Below are 26,016 nucleotides of genomic sequence, written 5' to 3' on the forward strand. Positions count from 1 at the left end.
AATCAAATTTCTAAAGTAAATGACAAAATGAATTCACAATCAGCAGAAAGAAAATACAAAGAATGATCAGAAAGTACCACATAAAATTATGTGTCAGCAAAACTAGGGATCTAAAGATTGTGACTACCCACCAAACTATAAAATCTCTACATTAACAAGAAATAGAGATCTTAATGTAATCTGGGGAAGAGGAACTAAATAAATCATAATTGAACTACCAAAGGGAGGGTAAAACTCTAGTCTAGATGGATTTACAAATTAATTTTATTATTTTAAAACTAATTAAAACCCATGCTACAAAGTGTTCTCAATCACTAAGAACAGACAAAAATGGAATTTACAGCGATATAAGAAAGAATCATTAATAAAACATTTGTTTAAAAAAGGGAAAGAAAAAGCACTCTCTCAAATGCCTTTTATGAGGCAAATATGGTCCTGATATTGAAACTAGGGAGCGATAAAACAGAGAAAGAATTCTAGAATTATCTCATAAATGAATGTGGATTCAAAATTTTTAAATAAAATCCTAAGATGGAAAAAATTGCAGTAACTTATATCAACAAAAGTTTATTTTTACCAGGTTGGTTTTATGCCAGAGGTGCAAGAATAGTTCAATATTATGAAAACAATTAGCATAATTAATAAGATAAATGAAAAACAGAATTTACTCAGAAACTAAGAAAAAGCTTTTGATCAGTCTAGCCTGTTTTTATGCTAAATACCTACAAAAGCATAGATGTGAAAAGGCAATTTAAAAAACAATTAGTATTATTTGCAATATATAAATATTATAAGCTATTCTAATAAATATAAAAGTAAAGTAAGAATGTTGTCTATCACTGTATTTTGAAACAGTTTTAAAAATAATAGCTCTAAAGGCAAAATCAACAACATAAAGTCAGAAACATTAAAAAAAGAAATTAAAAGCCTATAACATCATAGTCAGAAAAAAATCAGAGAAGCAATGAAGAAACCAGTTGAAACAATACCTCCAAGAAAGGAACAGGATACAAAAGAAACCCACAAAGTCATCACTATTTTTATATGGTAAAAATGATAGTCAGAGGAAATGACAGAAAGAAAAATCCCATTTCAAAATTATTACAAAATGCATAAAATATATGGGAGTCAATCTATTAAATTACAAACAAGATTTATATAAATATATTTACAAAATATTCATTGAGGAATTAAAGGGAGACAAATAATTGGAGGGATATCCATCACTCATTGTTAAATTATACTAATACAAAGTAAAAAAAAGTCATACTACATAAATTAATTTATACATTTAGTATTACCAAAGACTTTCTTTTAGGCTAAATAAAATAAATTTAGAGTTACAAAAGATCTATAATTTAAAGAGAAACAGTGGGAAAAATTATAATTAAGAGGCACAGCATTTCTAGACCTCAAACTATATTATAAACCAGTAATCATCAAAACTATTTGGTATTGATTAAAAATAGAAAAATAAATCAGTGGAACAGGCTTAATAAGCAAAACCCAGAAATAAATGAATATAATTGCCAAGCTTTAATAAAAATAAGAACATAAACTATTGGGGAAATACTTCCCATCACCAAGAATATCTAAGAAGACTAGAAAACATTTGAAAGAAATTAGGTTTAGAGCTGCCCTTCATATCATATGCCACAATAACTTTAAAATGGATATGAGACCTTCACATAAAAATAGCATTTTTTAAAAAGCAGAGAACAAAGAGAGTATCTTTCAAAATCATGGCTAGGGGGAAAACTTCATAACCAGGTAAGGACAGTTGATCATAAAAGATAAAATAAACAATTTCCAAAGCATAAAATCAAAGAGTCTTATTACAAGCAAAATCACATGGAATAAGAAGAGAACCTATCTATTTTGAGAAATGTTTATATCAAAAATATCTGATAAAAGTTGGATATACAAAACATGTAGGAAATTGACACATATATTATACCAAGAGCCATTTCCCAATGGATGAGTAGTCTAAAGATATCAACAAATTGTCTTCAAAAGGAGAAATGCAAACTATCACCCACTGTATTTTAAAAAATTTCAAATAAGAGGAATGCAAATTAAAACTCTAAGCCAGCAAATTTTACCTTGGAGCCAGTAAATTTGCAAACATAATAAAAGGAGAAAATAATCTATGTTAGAGGAGCTAAGGCATGGAAGGTACACTAATATACTGTGGCACTATAAATTGGTCCAACTATTCTGGGAAACGATTTGGAACTTTGCAAGAAAAGTCACTAAATTCTTCATATCCTTGGCTCCGGTAACCCACTATTGGGTATAGATTCCAAGGAGAGGTTAAGAACAGAGGGAAAAGGCACATCTATACAAACATATTGATAGCAACACTTTTTCTGGCACCCAAGACATGAAGGCAAAGTGGGTAACTGTCAATTGGGGAATGGCTGAACAAATTGTAATATATGAATATAACATTATTATTTTGCCAAAAGAAATATGAGAAAGGCTTGTATAAACTGATACAGAGCAAAGTAAGCAGAACAATATACATAAGACTATGATAATATAAATGAAAATAACACTAAAAGGCAATCTAATGACCAGTTTAAGTCTAGGAGAACATATCTCCTTTCTTTCAGTGGAGAAATGGAACACTTGCAGATGTAGAATGTGCCGTATGCTGTCAGGTGTGGTCAGTGTGTCTCTTGGTTGTGTCTTTTTTTTTTTTAAACAAGGGTGGTAGTGGTGGTTGGGGGAAGGCAGGTAATATCCAGAAATAACTGCAATAATTAAAAATAATAATAAAAGTAGCTATAAGACTAGTTTGTATTTTAAGAGTTGTGTATGTTCTAGAATATATCTTTTTTTAAAAATTAATTTAAATTTGAAATATATTTGGAGATAGGTCTTAATAGGATGCCTCTCCTACCTGGCATACTCTATTTATTTCCAACTACTTATGCTACTCCCTCCTTTAAGTCCTAGACTAATTCTAACTATTCACCAAAAATTGCCATGATCGCTCTAGTCTACGCTGACTCTCTTCTCTTTGTAATCAGTGTTTCCAGTGGTCTGTGTCTTTGGGCTGGGAAGGAATAGGTGTTGGAAGTAAAGGGAATCCTCTGGATGCCTCCTATTCAATGACTCTAAGACAGTGTACATTTTCATCAAATGAAATGATCTATGTCAAGCAATTAGAAAGCCTTCAATTCTACATATATAAATTTTTGTTACTCACCTTTCTTGATGGCTAATATTACAGAGATTCCCAATTGACTCACTACATCACGCTGGTCACCTTCAAAGCTTTAACTGGCCATTCTCCAGGTTGGTTGCCACCTTTAATGTTCCAGATTAAAGGGCTGTGAAGGTAGCATCCATCCCCCTCTTCCCCCCAATACTGTCAATGATCTTAAGCCTGGGGAAAATAAAAAATAACTTCTCATCTGGAATAGGCATGGAGCTCTGGGGGGCTTTAAGTGTCCCTACCTTGGTACTTCCTATGCTTCTTCATTACTGATTGAGTTGACAATGGCTTTGCTCCTCTATAAGGTATGAATTCTCCACACTGACCTTGACGTAGATTCCTTTGACTGGCAGCCCAGAAAAGTGGCCAAACTACATTCTCTGCCCTCAACTTCTGCCAATAGGGGCCCTGTCTGGAACCAAGCTGAGCTCAACTTTTGTATTCTGACAACAGAGCCCCTGGGCACAGGAGAGGCTCCGAGCTGTCTTGCCAAGCCAATAACTGGTTTGGGGCCACAAGTGGGAGTGCCCCACTGGCTCTTTTGCTTGGCTGGAGGTGGGCTGGCCAACAGGACAGAGAGGCTCACAGGGGTGTACAACATGCCCAGAAGACCAAACAGGAAGACCTGCCACTGGCGTGAATAGACCTTGTTGAGAGAGTTGAAGCCAACAGTAACACTGGGGGCAGCTGCCAAAAGACACACTGGGCACAAACTGCCAGGAGCACCACTAGTTGGCATAGAAAGATAAAGGAAAGCTGAAAATGTCCTCTGAACTGGGCTTTCTCCCAGCATCCTGGGGTGGTCAGAGGTAGGTTCCCAGGTTCTCTTGCTCCATGGCTTGAGTCACATTTGCTTCCCTTCCAAACCAGGCCTTAGACGGATTGTATGAAGATAAGGTGAGTCAGGGCAGCTGTGCAGCACAGATGCTCATTAATACCCATCTGGGCAGATACCCCTGCCCTGTCTCACGCAATCATTTCTGTCTTGAGGGCAGCTTGGGAAACCTCAGGAAACTCTATCCACGTAGAGAGATCAAAGTGGAGATTCACAGATTCCTAGACTCACAGGATTTAGCATTGAAAAGACCTCAGAGAACAAGTCCAACCTGCTCATTTTCTTTTGCATTTCTTTTAGATTCTGCTAAGCCACAGACTGTCTGATCCAGTCCCCCCACCCCTTTCTCCAAAGCAAAGATGAAAAAAACAAAAGGTTCAATAATTTCTTTTAGAGCCTTATGGTAGCAAATGAGAAAGGTAAAGATGGTGGACACAGATGCACATAGCGTATGGGTGTGTGTATGTAGGGGGAAGCATTCCTATTAGCTCTTCTCATTGGCTCTGCCCATCGAGGCATGCCTATGATGAATGAGATAGAGGCAAGCAGAGGGATGCCAAGCTCTGTGCCCAAGTGTCCCATTATTAAAACAATTCAGTTCAGAATCCAGAGTTATTGAGTCCTTCTATTCAATGAAAAGTAGCTGTATAAAACTATGCTAGGAATTGTGGACAAAACATTATGCTAGGAATTGTGGATGATCCAAAGTTTAAGATATGCTCCACGACCTCAAGGAGTTTACAGTGTGCCAGGCATAACCAAACAAATTTCCAGCAATATAAGGTAATCTACCTTAAAGGACCAGTGAATATTGCACTAAGCGCTCTAGGAATACAGAGGAGGGAGAGCTCATGAAGGGTTGAGAAATTAGGGAAGATTTCCTAAAGAAGGCAGGACTTGTGGGTATTTGGAGGAGTCCTTCCCTGGCCCAAGAGACTCTCTGTCTCAATGATTAGAATAGAGGTTTGAATCAGAATGGTTCTAGGTTGAACCCTGGTTGGCAGAACCTGAGAGGGAGAGACTATGTTCTGGCCAATTTTGCTTTGGGGTGATTGAAGCAGTTTGTGTCAAGGAGGTTGGGGCAGGGGAGGTAGTTTGGGCCTTTCAGAGTGAAATTTTAGATAGGTGGGAATTTAAGTGATGTTTTAGACTAGACTAGGGACATGGCACCATTATTAAAAAGTAACATAAGACATGCCCCTTTCTTAAGAGTTGGTGCTGGAATAAATAGAGCAAGCTCAGGAAACTGTGCAAGTAGACCAAGAAAGATCAATGCTTGCAGGTGAGTTTAATAAATATTCACTATCTCTAGAACCTGAGCTTATTGCTTCTCAGTTATAAACCCTGGGCCATTAATTACTCCCTTAAGCTGAATTCTCTGCTTGGTGGCCATAGGATATCAAAGTCTGACTTAGATGGTCCAACCCCCCCATATTGGCTGGAAAGATAGTATCTACCCACAAGTTCTCAAGGAAAACCTTTGTTTGCCTTGCCCTCCATTATAGAAGTCTCTTTTTCAATAGTCTTCATTTGCCACTTTCTGTTTCTAGTTAAGTACATTCAGTTCCCAATTTCATTCAAAAACTTAAAGGACTACCATATTTGAGGAATGGTTCCTTTGCCCGAATTGGGTCATAGAAGAAATTCTTGGCTGGACCACACTAGAAATGTTCCATGCCTTGGGGATTAAGTATTGGGATCTGAGGAGGAAAAAGTTTTTATTAATCTAATCTCTAAGGTTCCTTGCCACTCTCAATTCTAAGGTTCTGTGATTTCATCTAAAATTCTAGCTATGATCTTTCAAAAGAACACACAGAAATGGTGGCCCAACTTTGATCACTCTTAGGTTAGTCAGTTTTCTTTGCATAGCTGGTTCTGGGAGATCCTCTTAGTTAGAGTAGGTTAAATGGCCCCACAAAAAATCACTCATTCATTTGGAGTAGAGCTTCTCATCCTGTTTGTGGTGGTCTAGTGAAACCTATGGACCCTTTCTCAGAATAACATTTTTAAATGCACAACAGAAGGAAATCAATTATATTGAAAGTGATTTACAAATGTATTTTTAAAAAATCCTTACTTTCTCTCTTAGAATCAATACTGCTGTGTCTTGGTTCTAAGGTGGAAGAGTGATAAGGGCTAGACTGCAACTGGGGTAAATGACTTGCCCAGTCTGAGGTTAGATTTGACCCCAGGTTCTCTTGACTCCAGACCTGGTGCTCTGCCTACTCTGCTATCTTGCTGCCCCTCTAAAAATATATTTTAAAAACAGGTTCATGAAATGGGAAAGGGCCTGTGTGTACAAAAATATTTATAGCTGCTCTTTTTGTGGTGGCAAAAAAATGGAAAATGAGGGATGCCCTTTGATTGGAGAATGGTTGAATGGTATATGGTATATGAGTGGTATATGAATAGTATATGAGTGGTATATGATGGTGATAGAATACTATTGTATTGTAGGAATGGTGAACAGGATGATTTCAGAAAGAGCTGAAAAGACCTTCATGAACTGATGCAGAGTAAAATAAGCAGAACACAGTAACTGCAATATTGTGAGATGATCAACTGTGATAGACTTAGCTACTTTTGGCAATACAATGATCCAGGACAGTTCTGAGGGACTTATGACAAAGAATGCTATCCACCTCCAGAAAAAGAACTGCTGCAGTAGAAATGCAGATGAAAGCATTTGATTTATCACTTGCTTATTTGGATATGTGATCTGGGGTTTGGGTACTATAAGGCTATTTGCTTACAAAAATAAATAATATGGAAATATGTTTTGTGAGATAATACATGTATAACCCAGATGGAATTGCTTGTCAACTTCAGGAGGAGGGAAGAAGGGAGGGAGACAACATGAACCCTATTACTTTGGAAAACTTATATGGAAATTTGTCATTAAAATAAAAAATAAAGAGTATATTGTTTAAAAAAATAAAGAATGCATAAATCAGTTAAAAAACCAAACAGGTTCCTGGACCCCAGATTTTTAGGCTAGTGATACTGAATTTGTTTTTTAACCCAAAATGATGTCTGATGCTTGCTCAACAACCTGACTCATCAGATGTGGCTCAAGGAAACTTGGCTGTTTCCCAAAACCACATCCACCCTTAAAGGATGAATATTTGCAATGAGTGTGTGTGTGTGTGTGTGTGTGTGTGTGTGTGTGTGTGTGTGTGTGTGTTCAGGCACTTTAACATTAGCCTCAAACATTTGTTAAGTATCTCCTAAAATTACAACACTGCCCCTAGCAAAGCACTGTCATCAAGGGCTCACACTTCCCTAGGAGGTTTACAAAAGCACATTCCTCCATAACATCCTTAGGAGGTAGACAGTGTAAATAATGGATCTGAAACCCACAGTCCTGGCTTTGTCACTTAATTATCCTTGTGTGATCCTGGGCACAGTTTAGTTCGCTTTCTAAAGTTTGAGCTTCCTTACTTACATATAAAATAAGGAGTTTGAACCAGATAATGCCTGAGACCTCTAACTGCATCTACCTCTCAGGGTTGTTGTGAGGACCAAATGAGATATTTGTAAAGCACTTAACACAGTGTCTGGCATGGAGCAGCACTAAAGAAAGGCAGACTCCCTCTTTTTTCCTCTCTTCCCATTTCCAGCCATATGTTCTGGGATGCATATTATTATTCCCATTGAGGGAATCATTCACCTGTGAGGAAACCAAGGCTCAGAGATGTTAAATGATTTGCCCTTGGTCACACAGCAAGTAAACATCAGAGCCTGAATCAAATTCCAGATCCAGCTGTGCTTCCTTTATCTTAGAGGCTTTCCCCCATTTTTGTGTGTGGCCATGGACCCCTTTGGCAGTCTGGTGAAAGCTAGGGACCCCTTCTTGGAATAATGTTTTTAAATGAATGCAATCAAATACAAAAGATTACAAGGGACAGCAAATAAATTGAAATGTGTGGTTATCAAAATATTTTTTAAAATTTTAAATGGAAAAAATTTATAAAAAACAGGTCCCATGTTAAGCATCTTCCTCTATATCAAATTGCCTTTTTGCATCACTATGCCAGGGATTAGGGAAGAGGAAAAAATGAAATAAGAAGCGATTCTTGTTCTCATAAAATTTGTGACACGCCAAAAGGGTGTAATATATGTAAATAACTATAATACAAAATGACACATAAGTTATCTAACAAAGGGATCCAAAAAAGGTATAAAAAGCCTGAAGGGAAATGATTAATATTGAAGTGTAGGCTTATGGAAGGCTTCCTGGAAGAGATGGCATTTGAACAAGTCTTAAAAGATGGGTAGGATTTCTATGGGCAGCCAGGTGGTGCAGTAGATAAGAGTGCTGAGCCTGGAGTCAAGAAGACTCACCTTTCAGAGTTGAAATCTGGCCTCAGACACCAACTGTGTGTCCTTAGCTCCATTTACCTGCCTCCCCAGGATCTTGTTTCAGCTATCGTTCTTTTTTGTATCTCCCAAATCTCCCTTTCTGTTGCTGACTTCTTTTGAATAAGGGAATAGCATTTAAATAAGGAAATAAGTGAAAGCCTCTAGGTGGCACAGTGGATAGAATGCTGGGCTTGATGCCAGGGAGTTCAGATCTGGCCTCAGACATTTACTAGCTGTGCGACTCTGGGGAAGTCACTTAACCCTATTTGTCTCAGTTTCCTCATCTGTAAAGAAGAAGGAAATGGTAAATCACTCTAGAATTTGCCAAGAAAACCCCAAATGGGGTCATGAAGAGTGTGTCCAAACACACTGAGCAACAATAAAAGAAAATAACTATTTGAATAAAGGATTAAGCATTATTAAGGGCCCGTGTGTTAAGCACTTAAAAAATATCATCTCATTTGATGTTCATAACAACCCTCTGAAGTGGGTGTTATTATGATCCCCATTTGAGAGTTAAAGAAACTGAAATAGATGAGTTAAGTGTCTTACCCAAGGTCTCACAGGTAGGAAGCATCTGAAGCTGTATTTGTACTCAGGTCTTCCTGACTCCAAGCCCAGAGTTCTATCCATTGTGCTAGCTAGCTGTCTCTAGCCAGGTCTCCCTTATCTTCATAATTGCTTTTTCTGACCCTGAAGCCACTATTTTATTTCTGGATCCCTTTTTCAAAGGGAAGTAAATGTTCCCTGCCTCTAATTTCTCTGTACTATTCATTCCTTAACCCCTTACAATCCAGCTCCTCCCCTGCCATTTGACTATCCATTCTGGTTCTCCTCTTCCCACTCTTCTACTTTATTGGCTCTTCTTCCTCTTGCCCCCAGCATGGATACTTTTCAAGGCTCTGTCATTGCCCCCTTCCTTCTGTCCTTACTCATTAGATGACTAGAAATAGACAAATATAGTACAACCTAACCTAGGAGAACTATGACATTGGTCTTAATATCTTCTTGGAAGCTGGCAAGAACATGAGCCTCATTTCAAGGTTTACTCTTTAGTGTCTTCACCCAGCTCATGGTATATTTAGATAATTGTACTCTACCTTGACCTTTAGCAAGACCCTATGCCATATTTTAAGATGCAGCCAAAAAGAGGCAGGGGATGAGAACAATGTAGCTGGCTATTGCTTAAACCACCACCACCACAAACCCAAACTGTCACCAAGGTAGATGAGGTGAGACTGTCTGTTCCTCCTCATTTCATGGAATTATAGAATTTTGAGAGTGGGAAGGTATCTTAGCAGCCATCTGGTCCAACCAACATCCAATAAGAGATCATTGAGCTTCATTTGAAAGGTCTCTAAAGAGGGAAAACTCGCCAGCTCTCTGAGTAACCCATTCCAATTTTGGATTTCTTTAGTTAATATAAGGGGCAACTAGGTAGAGTGCCAGGTCTGGAGTCAGGAGCACTCCTCTTACTGAGTTAAAATCTGACCTCCAACACTTACTAGCTGTATGATCTTGGGCAAGTCATTTAATCCTTTTACTTCAGTTTCTTCAACTATAAAATGAAATGGAGAAGGAAATGACAAACCACTCCAGCATCTCTGCCAAAAAGAAAACCTAATCGGGGTCACAAAGAGTAAAACATGGCTGAAATTACTGAATAATAAAAGTTATTAGAAAGTTTTTCTTTACAACAAACCTAAATGTGCCTCTTTATAGATTTCCCCCATCCCTCCTGGTTCTGTTCTCTAATGGCCAAATAAAATAAGTCTAATCCCTCCTCAACATGACAGCCCTTCAACTACTTGACCACAGCTATCCTGTTCCACCTAAGTATTTTCTTTAAGATAAACATCTCTAGTTTTTTCACTTAAACATTTCCATTTCTACAATATACACCTCCTGGGCTGTCTTTATGCTCTTTTCTGATTTCAGATCTCATCCAAGTTCAGTCAGTTGGTCAACAAGTATTTATTAAGAAACATTTATTATGTGCCAAGCAACTGGGTATATAAGGAAAGACAAAATGAACTCAGATTCAGACAACATGCCTGTGTATAGATAAGATATCTGCAAAGTAAACCTGAGGCAATCTCAGAAGAAAGGCACAAGCATTAAGTATGATCAGGAAAGACTTTTAGAAGGTAGGATTTGAGATACTTGAAGGAAGCCAGGGAAGCCAAGAGGAAGAGAATTCCAGGCATGAGACATAGAAAAATGCCCAGGATCTGAGATGGAGTGTGCTAGGTACAGCAAGGAAATCAGTATCACTGGATTATGGAATATGTAAAGGGAGTAAAGTGTAATAAGAGTGCAAAGATAGGAAGGAGTCAGTTTAAGAAGGGCTTTAAAAGCCAATAAGAAAAGACAAACAAGACAATCGCAAAAAAACCTGGAAAGACTTATATGAACTGATGCAAAGTGAGATACATTATATCACAGTAACAGATATAATGTATGATGATCATCTGTGAATGACTGAATTGTCATTCCAGGACAACTCTAAGGACTCATGACAAAAAAGACATCTACTGCCATGGAAGGAACAGATGGAGTCCAAATGCAGATCAAAGTATACCATTCATCATGTTTATTTATTTTATGAATTTTTCCTTAGTGTAATAGTGGCTTATTTCACAAAATGATGAACAAGGAAATATGTGTTATATGATTATGTATGTGCAAACTATATCATATTACCTGACTTCTTGGGAAAGTTTTAAAAGAAAAAAAAAAGAAAAAACCACTATGTAAAAAAAAAAAGCCAAACATAGTATTTTATATTTGTCCTTGGGGATGACAGGGAACCACTAAGATATACTGAGTACAGTGATAGATGTGGTCAGACCAGCACTTAAGGAAAAAACACTTTAATAGTTAAGTAGAGTTGACTAGAGTGACAAGAAACTTGAAGCAGGGAGACACTTGAAATTCATTATAACCTATTTTCATTGGTATAACTATAGAAATTGGAGAGATATGGCATAACCCCACCAAGTTAGGAAGTTCTTTGTTGAGAGCACTAAGCCTCCAATTCCAATAGCAAAAGATAGCTTCCCCCACCAACACAAACAGCTCAGATGGAGCCATTAGAAAAAAGACCAACCCTTGGGAGAAAATGCTAAACCTCCCTCTTGGGAAATGCACATAAGGAAGATAATGAGTTTGGTGGACTATGCTAGAGTCTCAGGCCAAGGATCCAAGCTAATGATCGATGGAGTGTGTTAAGTATGTTTGACAAATGAGGTCCTTGTTTCTATTATTAATATGTTTGACTTGGTTGAGATGCCTGTGATCTTGGGAAATAGAGTCTATTTTCCTTTCCCTGAACAAATACCTGGACTCCTAATTGCCAGAAACTGATTACACAAGGCCAGAGGGGAGGTGGAGATCTCATCTTAACTCCCTTTGAAACACTGACTACATCAAGAATAGACAAATTCTTCTATAGCCCTGTGTGGGGAATATAAAAGCTCAGGGAATAGTTATTAAGTAAGGGCTAAAACTTTCCAAGAATTATATTGATAGCAGAAAGAGAATGAAAAGATTTCTGGGGATTGAAGTCATATTGTGGCTATGTATTATAGAGAGAGACAGAAATGGGAGATGAGCTCTCCTATGCAATCTTCATGGCATGGTGGCTTGATTGAAAGCACAGGATTTACCAAACTTAGTCAAGAGATCTGAATTCTCTTCCCAATTCTAGCCTCTGGTTATCCATGTGATCTTGGACAAGTTACTTACTCTTTTTACCCCAGTTTTCACATCTATAAAGTTGAAAGGAGTTGGTTTAGATCAGAGGTGTTAGCCATTGCTGGTCCATGGCCCAAACCAGCTTAAAATTTTGAATCTGGAAATTTTGGAATTGGGAAATATTTTAACCAAATAAATAAAATGTAATAAAACATAGATAATATTAACATGTGGTTTTCTAAGTCAATATGTACCTGCAAGGATTCTTATAAATGGCTTAATGGCCCTCATTTTTATTTGAATTTGATGCCACTAGCTTAGATGAAAGCTAAAGGTGCCTCCTGGCTCCAGTGTTACATGAGTAAATGGTACATTTTCCACATCATGCGATTCCTCTTAATTTCCCAAAGGACAGCTGAACCCAGCTGTGTGCTCCCTTGTTCCCTAACTGAATCTGAAGCCAAGAGAGCAATTGTTTCATTTGGAAAAAATAAGACAGTCAAATGGCTAATTCTATCTCAGGGGTAGCAGTTACATACTCAGAGGGAGAGAACTGGGCTTAATGGAAGCAGGTGGCTATTCAGAATCCTGATGATTTACTGTTTTTCTCAGAGAAGGATGAAAACCTCTTAGCCCCAACCCTTCAGTTCTATTATTGAATATTACATTCAGGAAAAACGTAAGCTCCCTTAGGGCAAGGTTTTGTGGTTGTTTTTATCTTTTTGTACCCATCACAAAATCTGGCGGTACATCCCAGCTGACTCATCTCCTCCAAGCCTCTGACCCTGCTTTGGTCATTCACGATAAGCAGGCACTCTTGGTCCTAGAAGCAGGGTTTGCCTTGTCCTTCTCTTCATGATTCTTCCTGGTCTCCCAGGCTCTGGACCTGCCTGTCTAGACAATGCTTATGGGTTCCTATCCATCCTAAACTAACTTTACTGGATTAAACCTCTTGTGCATCAACCGGATCCCACCTTAAGGGGCAGATCCCCATTCTTGGCCTTTCATACAGAGCTCAATCCCACCATTACCTTCCTGCTGGTGTAAAGCCAGTCTTTTTGAAATTGGGACACTCCATCATTGCTGGGCCAATTTCATGAGATCTTTCTTAAAAGCATTAAAGAAAGCATTGTTGTGTTGGAAACAAGTGAGATTAAGGAAATTTTGTTTTGATGATTTCTATTTTAACTAGGGTCATCTGGAAAGTCACAAAACCAGGATAGACAAATAAATACATGAAACAGTTGGTTCCCTACCAAGTAGGCTTTGTTCCTGGGAGTTGTTTATTGTTATTGTTGTTTTTTGCCTGGCCCCAAAATGAGCCATTCTGATGCTAAATATATTACCTGGAAAGGCCCTTTCTCCCAGCTTTCAAACTGTACTGTTAATACCTCTATAATACAACTTTTGCAGAATGTGAGTTCATTGTGGACCTTACAAGGAATGGCTTGCTGGATTATTATTTGAAATCCTTACCTTCCATCTCAGTACTGTGTTCCAAGCAGAAGAATGATAAAGGCTAGTCAATGAAGGTTAAGTAACTTGCCCAGGGTCACACAGCTGGGAAGTGTCTGAGGTCTGATTTGAACCCAGGACCTCCTGTCTCTAGGCCTGGCTCTCAATTCACTGAACTACAAAGCTACTGCCCCCACCTATGTTGTATTTATTATAGGGCTTCTAGGAGGCTTTCCCTTCCCATTTCAAACTATTTCCCCAACTCGGTTGTCCCAGGGTCTATAATGCTATTTTTAGAAGCCTTATTTACTATTTTTGTGTAATCATACCTTCCCTTTGAGGTTCATTTTTCGAAAGACATTCTAAGGGATAATATATTAATTGCTTAACAAGATCCTGTCCTGAGCTGGAATAATGATAAAAAATTGGCTGTTAGGTTAGAGTGGAGAAGAACTGAAATGGGATTTAAAGGGAGCCACAGAAATGGGAAGAGCAAAAAACAGACCGTCTACTTCACGATTTTCCTCAGACTAATGCTGTTATCAATATTTTCCAGACTTGAATATATAAAAAGTTATGTTTTTTAAAAATCCTAGTTCATGAATATTAGATGAATCCCAAATATTTCTCATTGCTTTTGACATACTGAACACATTTCCACTGCCAGCCCTTTCCCTCCCTCATTCCTCCCCAATCTGGCTGCACATCCCTTCTGTTGTTTCCTGGGGCATTCAATTAAGAGAATGACAACTGAGCTTGAATTTCTTACTCTCAGAGATCTGGTAAATGCCAAACCAAAGAAGAAGAAAAATGGTAAGAAAGGAACACCCAGGTATTCTGTGTGGAGTCTTATTTGGCTGGTTCTAGGCAAAGGCATCTGGATTTAGATAGATGGAGCCTTGATTTTTTGCCAGATCTGGAGGGGGGGGGGTGGATTTGAAGACCATTCCTTCTCTATGTCTATAAGTACAGTAGATGGTGTAGACAGCCAAATATATAGAGCTTGTATCTTAGAAGATACATGTAGCCTTTGGGTTTGAAACTAAAGAAGGCAAGAAGCATTAGCTGGAAACTGTTTTCATTTCTATGAGGTTTTTTGTTGTTTTCGTCTTACATGCTAGAAAGGTAGACCCCTATATCACTAACTGTTACTCTGTCGTCTGCATAGGGTGGTCACTGGATCCATTAATATCACCATCAGCTTTTTTTTTTTAGCAAACAGAGCCAGGGATGGTTTCACCTGCAGCCCTGAACCCACCTGAAACCATATGATTAATATCTTACTTTTTCTCGAGCGGGAAAAAAACTTGATTCCCCCAGGTGAGGTAGATGGGTTGGAGTTCGGGGAGGACTCTTTGGAGGAGGAGCGAAAGATGCCACTGAAGCTCATGCGACGTGGAGATCTGGGAGGAGACTCCTGGTAGGGAAATGGGAATACTGTTTTGGGAGAGCCAGGGCTATTTCTGGCCCTCACAGGGGCTGACACAGGGCTGGAAGGCCGGTGCTGAGGGCCTCTAGAGAAGAATCCTTTGGAAGGGCTCCCAGAACTGAAGGGACTGTCCACCTGGGAGGGAGAAAGGGGAAAAAAAGAAGTACGTTAGGCTGTGAGGTCAACCAAGTGTCTTAGTTCAACAATTATCTTAAGACTTTTCAGAATATGCTTGAAACTTAGTGTTTTAGTTCTGTTGTGTTAAACACAAGGGACTGAGGCCACAGGTTCAATCCTTATGAGCAAAATTGTTCCAATGATCACAGACTATAGCTCAATTTCATTTCTTACTTCCTGTCTCACCCAATCTTATATCCTTAAAAAAAATCCTTACCTTTTGTCTTAGAATCAATACTGTGTATTGGCTCCAAGGCAGAAGAGTGGTAAGGGCTAGGCAATGGGGGTTAAGTGACTTGCCCAGGGTCACACAGCTAGGAAATGTTGGAGGCTAGATTTGAATGCAGGACCTCCTGTCTCCAGGGCTGGCTCCCAATCCACTCTGCCACCTAGCTGTACCCTTTGTATATTTTTAAAATTCCATCCAATTAGCAGCTATCGAGTACCTACTATATTTAAGACACTGGAAAAACAAAGACAAATTTAAACATTTCTTATCCTTAAGGAGTGTATGTTTTACAAGACTAGAAATAGCATTTATATAGATAAGTAAATCTATACAAAGCAAATTAAAATGGAGGAGGAGAGAGATAGGGATCTGGATAGAGGTCTGAAAGGGTCTGGGTCAGAGTTGAAATTCTGGCGGGATAAATGTTGGAATCTCGAAGCACAGAATTTTTTTTATCTTCTAATTCAGGGGTTCTTTACTGAGTGTGAGAGCAAGTGTGTGTGAATATGTTTGTGTGTGTGTGTGTAAGAGAGAGAGACAGAGAAAGGAAGGGAGGGGGGAAAGAGAGAGAGAGAGAGAGAGAGAGAGAGAGAGAGAGAGAGAGAGAGAGAGAGAGAGAGAGAGAGAGAGAGAGAGAGAGAGAGAAGGGAGGGGGGGAGAGAGAAAGAGAGAAACCACTTTGGGCAGGTCTATGAAACTTATGGATCTTCCTCAGAATAATTTTTGAATTTATTATTGAAGGAAATATTAAGTTTGAGTAAAAATAAAGATGTAATCCCCAACCCCTCAAAGTGTGGGAAAGATTAGGTTTAGTTAGATCAACACCTCACACCCTACACCAAGATAAATTCAAAATGGGTGAATGACTTGAACATAAAGAAGGAAACTATAAGAAAATTAGGCGAACACAGAATAATATACATGTCAGACCTTTGGGAAGGGAAAGACTTCAAAACCAAGCAAGAATTAGAAAGAGTTACAAAATGCAAAATAAATAATCTGGAATACATCAAATTAAAAAGGTTTTGTACAAACAAAACCAATGTAACCAAAATCAGAAGGGTAGCAACAAATTGGGAAACAATCTTCATAAAAACCTCTGACAAAGGTTTAATTACTCAAATTTACAAAGAACTAAATCAATTGTACAAAAAATCAAGCCATTCTCCAATTGACAAATGGGCAAGGGACATGAACAGGCAGTTCTCAGCCAAAGAAATCAAAACTATTAATAAGCACATGAAAAAGTGCTCTACATCTCTTATAATCAGAGAGATGCAAATCAAAACAACTCTGAGGTATCACCTCACACCTAGCAGATGACAGCTATGGAATGTAATGAATGCTGGAGGGGATGTGGCAAAGTGGGGACACTAATTCATTGCTGGTGGAGTTGTGAATTGATCCAGCCATTCTGGAGGGCAATTTGGAACTATGCCCAAAGGATGATAAAAGACTGTCTGCCCTTTGATCCAGCTATAGCACTGCTGGGTTTGTACCCCAAAGAGATAATAAGGAAAAAGACTTGTACAAGAATATTCATAGCTGAGCTCTTTGTGGTGGCCAAAAATTGGAAAACGAGGGGATGCCCACCAATTGGGGAATGGCTGAACAAATTGTGGTATATGTTGGTGATGGAATACTATTGTGCTAAAAGGAATAATAAAGTGGAGGAATTCCATGGAGACTGGAACAACCTCCAGGAAGTGATGCAGAGCGATAGGAGCAGAACCAGGAAAACATTGTACACAGAGACTGATACACTGTGGTACAATCGAAGGTAATGGACTTCTCCATTAGTGGCAATGCAGTGTCCCTGAACAATCTGCAGGGATCTAAAAAATACTATCCACAAGCAGAGGATAAACTGTGGGAGTAAAAACACCAATGAAAAGCAACTGCTTAACTACAGGGATTGAGGGGATATGACTGAGGAGAGACTCTAAATGAACACTCTAATGCAAATACCAACAACAGGGAAATGGGTTCGAGTCAAGAACACATGTGATAACCAGTGGAATCGTGCGTTGGCTGTGGGAGAGGGAAAGGTGAGAGGTGAGGGGGGGGGAGGGGAGGAAAAGAAAATGATCTTTGTTTCCAGTGAATAATGTTTGGAAATGACCAAATAAAATAATGTTTAAAATTAAAAAAAAAGAAGATGTAATCCCCAACCCCTCCCATCCAATTTCACAGAATCCCTGAAGTCTATCTACCAGTAGCTTATGGGTCCAAGGTTGAAGACTCACACTGTATCTAGCTACTTCATTGATTGACTGGCCTGGAGGTTATAGAGAGACCCAACAATACTAATATTTTATCATTATTTTCAAACTACTTAAAATGTATATCCATAAGCACCCACTATGAGCAGGGTATTGTGTAAGTGATGGTGGAAACAAAGTTTAGCGAAGACATTGTGGTGTCCTGAACTGCCCTCATGGAGCTTACAATCTAACAGAATGATAAAATACTTAAAATTATAGTTAGTTTTGGGGCATTATATAGAAATTCCCATAATATTTTTATGTATTTATTTACAAAAACATAAATGAATGATTTATTAAGACCTAGAAGTTGCTCTTTTGGCATATTCTCATACAATCTTAGATTCAAAAGGGGCCTTAAAAATCATCTAGTTCAATAAACTTATTTTACAGAGGAGGAAACTGAGGAAAAGGGAGGTATAATGCATTGCCCAAATTTGTGAAGTTGTCAGTGGCCACTTAGGGACTAGAAGTTGGGCTTCTTGATTCCCAGAATTTAATATAGCATAATGTAGTGGAAAGAGCATTGAATTTGATGTCAAGAAGATCTGGGCTTAAATTACCACCTCCAGCACCCTGAAAAAGCCACTTACCCTCTCTAGACTCAATTTTGCCATCTATAAAATAAGGGATCTTTCCCAACTCTGAATTTATGAGCCTATGTTTCTCTCCATGATAGGACACGTTTTGGGGAATCAGACTGACAGAGGGCCCCATAACTGTGAAAACAAATCAATACATCTATCCTACTGAGGGTGGGGCAGGAAAAATCTTCCATGTTTAAGTCAGAACCTTTCATTGTGGCAGGGGAAACCAGTTAGGGCTGAATGAATCCATCACCACTAGGGGGAAGCACAGTGCAGCATGGAAATCCCATAATGCTGCTTAGGTTTGATTTTAATGTAAATCAAATCAGTAGATAAAAAAAATTAAATTAAATTAAATTAAAAATAGTAGATGCTGGTCAGTTTAGTACTCTAGGTAAAAGGCTTCTTTTATGGATGGATTGCAAAGACCTTTAGCTTTTCCTGAGGGTTTCACTGATTCACTTTTCAAAGAGCAGCTTTCCTGAAAGTAGGGGTGCAGGGGATGAGGAGAGGGAAAGCCCTAAGGCTAAAAGTTATAGAATCTGAGAACTGCGAGTGACCTGAGCACACACTTAGGAAATTCTTTTTTATAATGCATTTGCTAAATGGTTGTCTATCTTCTGTTAAAAGGAAGTAAAGCCCAACCTCCCTCCACAATCCATTTTTGGACAGCTCCAGTGCCTAGGTAGTTGTCCCCCCACGCCCCCCCCCATACCATCTTTAAAATTGCCTATTCACAATTTTTACTTGTTGCTCCAATATCTATCCTTTGGGGCCAAACAGAACAAATCTAATCCCAGATGGCAGCCCTTCAAATATCTAAAGAGAACTATTGTGTCCATAACAAACTCCTCTTATCCAAATTAAATACACGCATGCATACACATATACCTATGTATATAATACCTTTTTCCCATGTCATGGACTTAAGGCCAATGGATTCAAGGCCAAGGCTCCATGGACGAGGCCCCATACTAGTTGAACCTCCTCTTAGACACTCTCCAGATTATCAATGTCCTTTTTACTTCCAAGGTGCCCAGAACTAGATACAATACTCCAGACAAGGTCTGGTGAGGAGAGAGTGCAGTGGGACTGTCACTTTACTATTCCCAGAAGCTATGTCCCACTTTAATGCAGCCCAAGATTCTCATTACCTTTTTGGACTGCCACATCACACCACTGGCTTATACTGTGCTCAAGGTCCACTAAATTCTGAATCTTTCTTAATAAAACTTCTGGCTGTATAAACTGATCATATGATCAAACGAGATTTGTAAAGTGATGTGCACAGTGTCCGGCACTTAATGCTTGTTACCTCCCTCCTTCTCATCTTATAATTACTGTAAAGTTGATTTTTTTGTACCCAAATGCAAGACTTTTATTTTTCCCTTTTGAATTTTATTTTATTTTATTCAGGCAATGCTCTAGCCTGTTAAGACCCTTTTGACTATCATTTGGTGTGTCAGTAATCTGTACCACCTTCATGTGATGTGCAGATTAGATAAGCATTCCTTTATCTAAGTCACTGTAAAAGTGATAAAAAGCATAATGCCAAGCATAGCTCACTGGGATCTACTTCACTGGCAATCTCCTGCCATGCTGACACTGAATTGCTAAGAACTACTCTTTGAGTCTGGTCATCCAAGCAGTTTTGAATCTATCTGATTATATTTTATCAAAAGCTTTGCTAAAATCTAGGAGAGCTGCATCCACAGCATTCCTCTCACCTACTAGCTTAGTAGTCCTATTAAAAACAACAACCCAAAAGGAAGTTAGTCTGACATGAACTATTCTTTTTTAAAAAATGTTTTATTTTTTTCCAAATCCATGTAAAAATGTTTAACATTTGTTTTAAGGGTTTTTTTTTTGAGTTCCAAATTCTTTCCCTCTTTCCCTTTCCTCACCCCTCATTGAGAGGCAAGCAGTTTCACATAGGTTATACTTGTGTAGTCATGCAAAACATAATTCCATATTAGTGACATGACCTATTCTTGATGAAGTCATGCTGGTTCTTTGTAATCAATGTTTCTCTTTCTAGATATTTGCCAACTTTCTTTAATGATTCATTCTCAAATTTTTATAGGAATCCAAGCCATGCTTTCTAGCCTATGGTTTGCAGACTCTGTTCTGTTCCCTTTTTTGAAGCCGTGATAATATTTGACCTTCTCCTTTCTTCTTGTACCCTGGAATCAACATATGCATTGGTTCCAAGAGAGAAGTAAGGTCTAGGCAAGGAGGGGGGTTAAGTAACTTTCCAGGGTCACACAGCTGGGAAATATCTGAGACCACATTTGAACCCAGGACCTTCCATCTCTAGATCTGGCTCTCAATGCACTGAGCCACCCAGCTGCCCCCAGAAGTATGAATTCTGATTCTCCTAACTATTATTGTGTGACCTTGGGCACATGCCTTAATCCCTTTGGGCTTCTCTTTCCCCATTTGTAAAATGAAGGAATTATGACCTCTGAAGGTCCTTCCAATTCTGAATCTAGAATCCTATGCAGCTTCCTAAAGTAACCAACAAATGAGCAAAGGAAGGGAGAGGAAACCATAAGTCTTCTTAATCAGAACTGAGCACTTTCCAAAGCACTTTCCCCCATGTAGCCCCACCTCCAGTGCACATTAGTCCATAATTATATCCTTGGCATTTATAGCCTTTGATGTGGTCTTGTATTTGGCAGAGAACTTAACATAGTTTCCTGGGGTGGGGTTAGGAGGGGCACAGATTAAACCAAGATTTATTGGTGTGGTTAGTGGCATTACTTGCTAAATAATCAATGTTGACCCTAGGAAAAACTGTAAAGCCTGTTTTTTGACTCGCTTATTTTCTCTACCTATATCCCTTTTTCTGGTGCTTCTCCCATGTACTTATACCCAGAGTCCCCCATTTGTTCCCTTCCCAAAGATCCTTGCTTTTAGTTGACCTTCTGCAGAGTGGCAGCTAATTCAGTATAAAATGTGAATCATTTATTGTTGACATGGGAGAACCAGGAAGGAAATGGACAAACTTCCTAGCAGCAAATATTGACATTGTAAAATCCAAGAACTAAAAGCTGGAGCTGGTTAGGTCCTTGCAGGAATAATAATAGTGATAACAACAACAACAACAACAACAAAAATAACAACAACAAAAACAGCAGCTGCAGCCAACATTTATCAAAAAATCTTATTACAGTTTTAAAGTTTTATAATGTATAGCCCTTTCGGGTTTGCAAAATACTTTACAAATATGATTATGTCCTCACAGCAACCCTGAGAGGCAGATGCTATTATTATTATTTCTTCCCATTTTACCATTTAGAAAACTGAGGTTAAATGAATTACGGAGGGTCAAATTTGAATTCAAATCTTCCTAATTGTATGCACTGCACCTCCTACCTGACTTTCTATCGTAATCAATATTTATTAGTCACTTATTTAGGACAAAGTACTATTTCATATTTATTTTAGGTACAGCATTAGGAAGGAGGGCATGTTCTGAAGAACTGAATTATAAGAGAAACAATTCTGATGAGGAGTAAAAGGAGGAATTGTCTAGAGAAACCAATGTAAAGCCACAGGGAAGTCATTGATCAAATCTAATTCTGAAAAGACATGAACAGAAGATGAAAGCAAGGCCAGATAATGGTGGCTGAGTACAAAAACATGTTGTAGTCCTGTAAGGATACCATAAGCAATACTAGCATTCAGCATGAAATGAGTCCAGCAATAGATGAAGAGGATAACAAAGAAAGGATTTGTTGGGTTTGGGAAAAAAATGGAGAATCAAAGAAAAGCTAGAACCATTGCTCAGGATGTATGGGATGACAATGAAAGACTAGTGTGATCTCCTTTGAAGCATGAGCTTCACAGAGGGCTAGCTAGTCTGTGGATTCAACCCTGGCCTTAGATCTTTAACCAGCTGAGTGAACATGAGCAAATTATTTAATCTCTCTGAGCCACAATTTCCTCATCTGTAAAATGGGGTTAGTGATACTCTAATCAAGATGTTTTGATCAAATAAGATATATGTATGAAGATCATTGCAAACCATAAATTGCTAGATAAGTGGTAGTTACTCCACCCCCCAGCCCTTACATTCTACCTTAGAATTGATACTAAGTGTCATTTCTAAGGCAGAAGAGCAGTAAGGGCTGGGTAATTGGGGTTAAGTGACTTGCCCAGGGTCACACAGCTAGGAATTATCTGAGGCCAGATTTGAACCCTGGATCTCTACCCACTAAGCAACCCAGCTGACCCACAATGCTAGTTCTGTTGTTGCTATTGTAAACCAGTTGCTGCATGGTCAGAGTGTCTTAGATTTACTACTATATAATTTCTGACTTCTTCCCGCCTCTATCCACATGCAATCCCTCGCATTAGCTCCCTTACCTGGAATAGAAAATATGACTGAAAGAATAAAAGGCCACCCTTCACACCATCTAACATGCAGATAGGCAATCTCTCCTGCAGGAGTGTATGGACAGTCTTATTCATAACTTGACACTTTTCCCTTAAACTAGGTCTAGGTATAGGTGTTTCACTGTGGTCATGAGAGGGGAAGCCACCATTTAATAAACATTTGTTAATCACCAACTATGTTCCAGGCACTACACTAACCTATGGAGATACAAATATGAAAAAAGAAAAATAGTCCCTGCCCCTGTAGAGCTTATAATCTAATGGGGAAAGATCTTATCTTTTTCAGTCATGGATAACAACATATCTAGTTTACCCAGATTTGAGCAAAGTCTCTCATATTTAAAACAAAATGTCTCTTATTCTGTTCCTGTGAGTCAGATGGAAAGTTAGAGAGGTTAGATATTGGTATAGAATTAAGTGGATGGAGACTTGTAAATGGCTAAACTCAAAGAGGACAGAACCTTGGACAGCACCCTCCTTCAAGAATCAAGAAGAAAGGGCTCTGAGGCATCCAAGAAGGAGAAGGAAGAGGTGGAAGAGAGGGAGAAGGAGAGTGGAAAGGAGAACTAGAGAAGAGAACTGTGTCTCTTGAGCCGAGTCAGGTGTTGTGGTTTCCAGTCTTATATTCTTTTGACTACATCATACTGTTGTTGTTCAATTGTGATGGATTCTTTGTAATGACATTTGAGGTTTTCTTGGCAAAGATACTAGAATGGTTTGTCATTTCCTTCTCCCACTCATTTTACAGGTGAGGAAACTGAGGCCAACATAGTTAAGTGACTTGCTCAAGGTCACACAGGCTATAAGTATCTGAGGTCAGATTTAAGTTCAGAAAGATGAGTTTTCCTGATTCCAGTTCCAGCACATGATCCACTGTGCCACCTAGTTGCCTCAAAAGGAAATTAAGCAAGGATTAAAGTTAGGCAGCAATCCTAATTAGAAATCATTAATACTGTCTCTCTTTGCCACTTTCTTCCTGTACAACCCCCCCACTTTAAACATGCTCATGGAAACACTTTGAGGCTGGAAAACAAACCTTATTTATTTTTGTATCTCATCCTATTCTATATCCTTTATTCCTCAGCATCCAGGTCTTAGAGCCTTATGTCACAAATGGAGTAGGATCTCACTAAATGTCTGCAAAATGAATAAGGATTATATATTGGGGTTAGGACTGTGAGGATATGTGCTATAGGTAAGATGCTTCTGTTCCTATGACTCAATGATCTGAGGAAGGGCAGAAAGGCTGGCTTGCAGAGAGGAAGAGAGAATCAGGTGGCATGGATAAATATAAGAGAAGCCAAAGTCAATCTTGTTGGTCCAAAGAAAATTTTGGCATCTTACCAATGATTAAGATGACCCCCCCACACCCACACACCTTCTTTAGCTGTTTCAGGAGAAATTTTCCATCTTTAATTTTGTTCTTTTCAACAAATTTCTCTTGACCTACCTCTGCTCCTAACAGAAGGTAAAGTTGGAACTATTTATCCTTTTATTCAAATTGTTGAATACCTTCTCAGGGCAAGAACTCTTGCTAAATTCATTATAGAATTCAAAAATTAAGGAAATTACTGTCTAGTTGGGAGATGGGAAAGCATGTGAATAATTATAATATATAGTATAAACAGAACAGACACAAATTCACACATAAATATAAAGGAGAGAGAATGGATTCTGGCTATCATAATGAAAAAAAATTCATAAAATAGGTGGCATTTAAGATGGACCTTCAAAGCCAGACAGGCCTGTAATATGTCAGGATGGGAAAGGGCAGGAATTCCAAGTAGAGGGAACAGAATATTGGCAAAGGTGGGAAAGAAGAAAAACATATGTGGCATGTTTACCAAATAAATATACATTAAGTAGAAAACCTTGGTTTCTGTAGAGGAGGATAAGGGTCTTGAATGTTAAACTAATGAGTCTGAACTTTATCAAACAGGCAAGCCCCCAGGATTCTCCACAGAATGGGACTGAAAACAAAGAAGAAATCAGAATTCTGGGTGGAAAACAACTAAGTATTAGGAAATAAAATTCAAGGGAGAAAGGTAAAAGGCAGAAATTTTAAAGATTAAGCTTCTATCCTGCTGTTCTTTTTCACTGAAAATGGCTCTAGTCTTGGTGAAACTAGGACCCAGTATAACATTCTCTTACAGAAATCTCCATAGGCTTCATCATATTCCTTCATGATAGGAAAATTAGGGTAGGTTTTCAAAAAAGTATTCTTTCACTGTTTGCTGGGAAGGGCAAATGTAATTAATGGCAATGGAAGATTCCAAGGGCACTGCTGATGTCTTCACTGGCTGTGAGCTGCAGGAAGAGGATGCTTTGATAAACTTAATTGGATGATTTCCTGGTTTCCAATGAACAAAAGAGCTCAGAGGAGCAAAAGAGTTTGCTTGACTACACAGAAGCTAATGGAAGGTTGGCAGTTTGAGTCAGGCTTCTGTTCCATGGCCTTTTAGAACAGTTATTAATGATACTGTTTCTGTTTCTGTAGGAGTGAGAAGCAGAGGACTGGTGTGGGAACATGATGAAAACTCTGTTCCCTGTCACAGTGGCCAAAAAGTAACGTTGTATCTATTGCTATCTGTGTGGGCTTGATATAGGGGAAGAAGCACTGGACCTGGAGTCAGGAGGACCTAGGGCAGAGCTAAACTGTGGGAATACAAAGACAAAAGTAAAACCCTCTGCCCTTAGGGAGCATAAATTCTAATGGGTAAGACAACATAAAAATATGTACATATATGATGAATACAAAATGAATACAAGGGATGGAATGCACTCGAGGTGGCAGAGTCTGGAAATGCTTTTCAGAGGTAGATGTGGGGATAGAATATTCTGGACTTCAGAGAGGAACCATTGTTAGTAGTATTTCATGAAGGCTTTGTGGGGAGAGATGGTAGCCATGAAGTTTTTAAAAGATATTTAATTCTAGTTGTAGAACCCAGGAGAACAGTCAAATGGGATATGATAGAAAGAGTAATCACTCTGGAGTCAAAAGAACATGGGTTTAAATCCCACTTCTGACTCCTGCTATTTGTATGATCTATACGTTTCCTTGGACCTCAGCTTCCTCATCTGTAAAATAAAGGTGTGGACTAGATGTCTTCTAAAATCCCTTCCAACTCCAGATTTCTTTCTTTCTATTTCTTTCAACTTTGATTCAATTAACCTAAAGGGTGGGGGGAGAGAGGAGGAGGAGAAAGAGAAGGAAGAGAGACAGAGATACACACACACACACACACACACACACACACACACACACACACACACACACACACACAGAGATATTCAATTTGAGACCTGAGCTTTGAACATGGTATATATGCAGAAACAACCTGGTGTTCCTTAAAACAGA

General features: G+C 38.6%; 1 protein-coding gene across 4 annotated transcripts in view; it reads right to left on the minus strand.

The window, feature by feature from the left end:
- PRKAG2 (protein kinase AMP-activated non-catalytic subunit gamma 2) overlaps positions 1-26,016 on the minus strand; it is a 463,538-nt gene that overhangs the window by 271,165 nt on the left and 166,357 nt on the right. For all 4 annotated transcript variants that reach the window (XM_007504639.3, XM_007504638.3, XM_016426254.2 and 1 more), the window contains one exon: positions 14,856-15,135. In XM_007504639.3, coding sequence (XP_007504701.1) covers positions 14,856-15,135 — 280 coding nt within the window. The remainder of the gene's footprint in view (positions 1-14,855; positions 15,136-26,016) is intronic.

This window comes from Monodelphis domestica, chromosome 5 (assembly GCF_027887165.1).
Source record: "Monodelphis domestica isolate mMonDom1 chromosome 5, mMonDom1.pri, whole genome shotgun sequence".
In the NCBI taxonomy this organism is placed as follows: Eukaryota; Metazoa; Chordata; class Mammalia; order Didelphimorphia; family Didelphidae; genus Monodelphis; species Monodelphis domestica.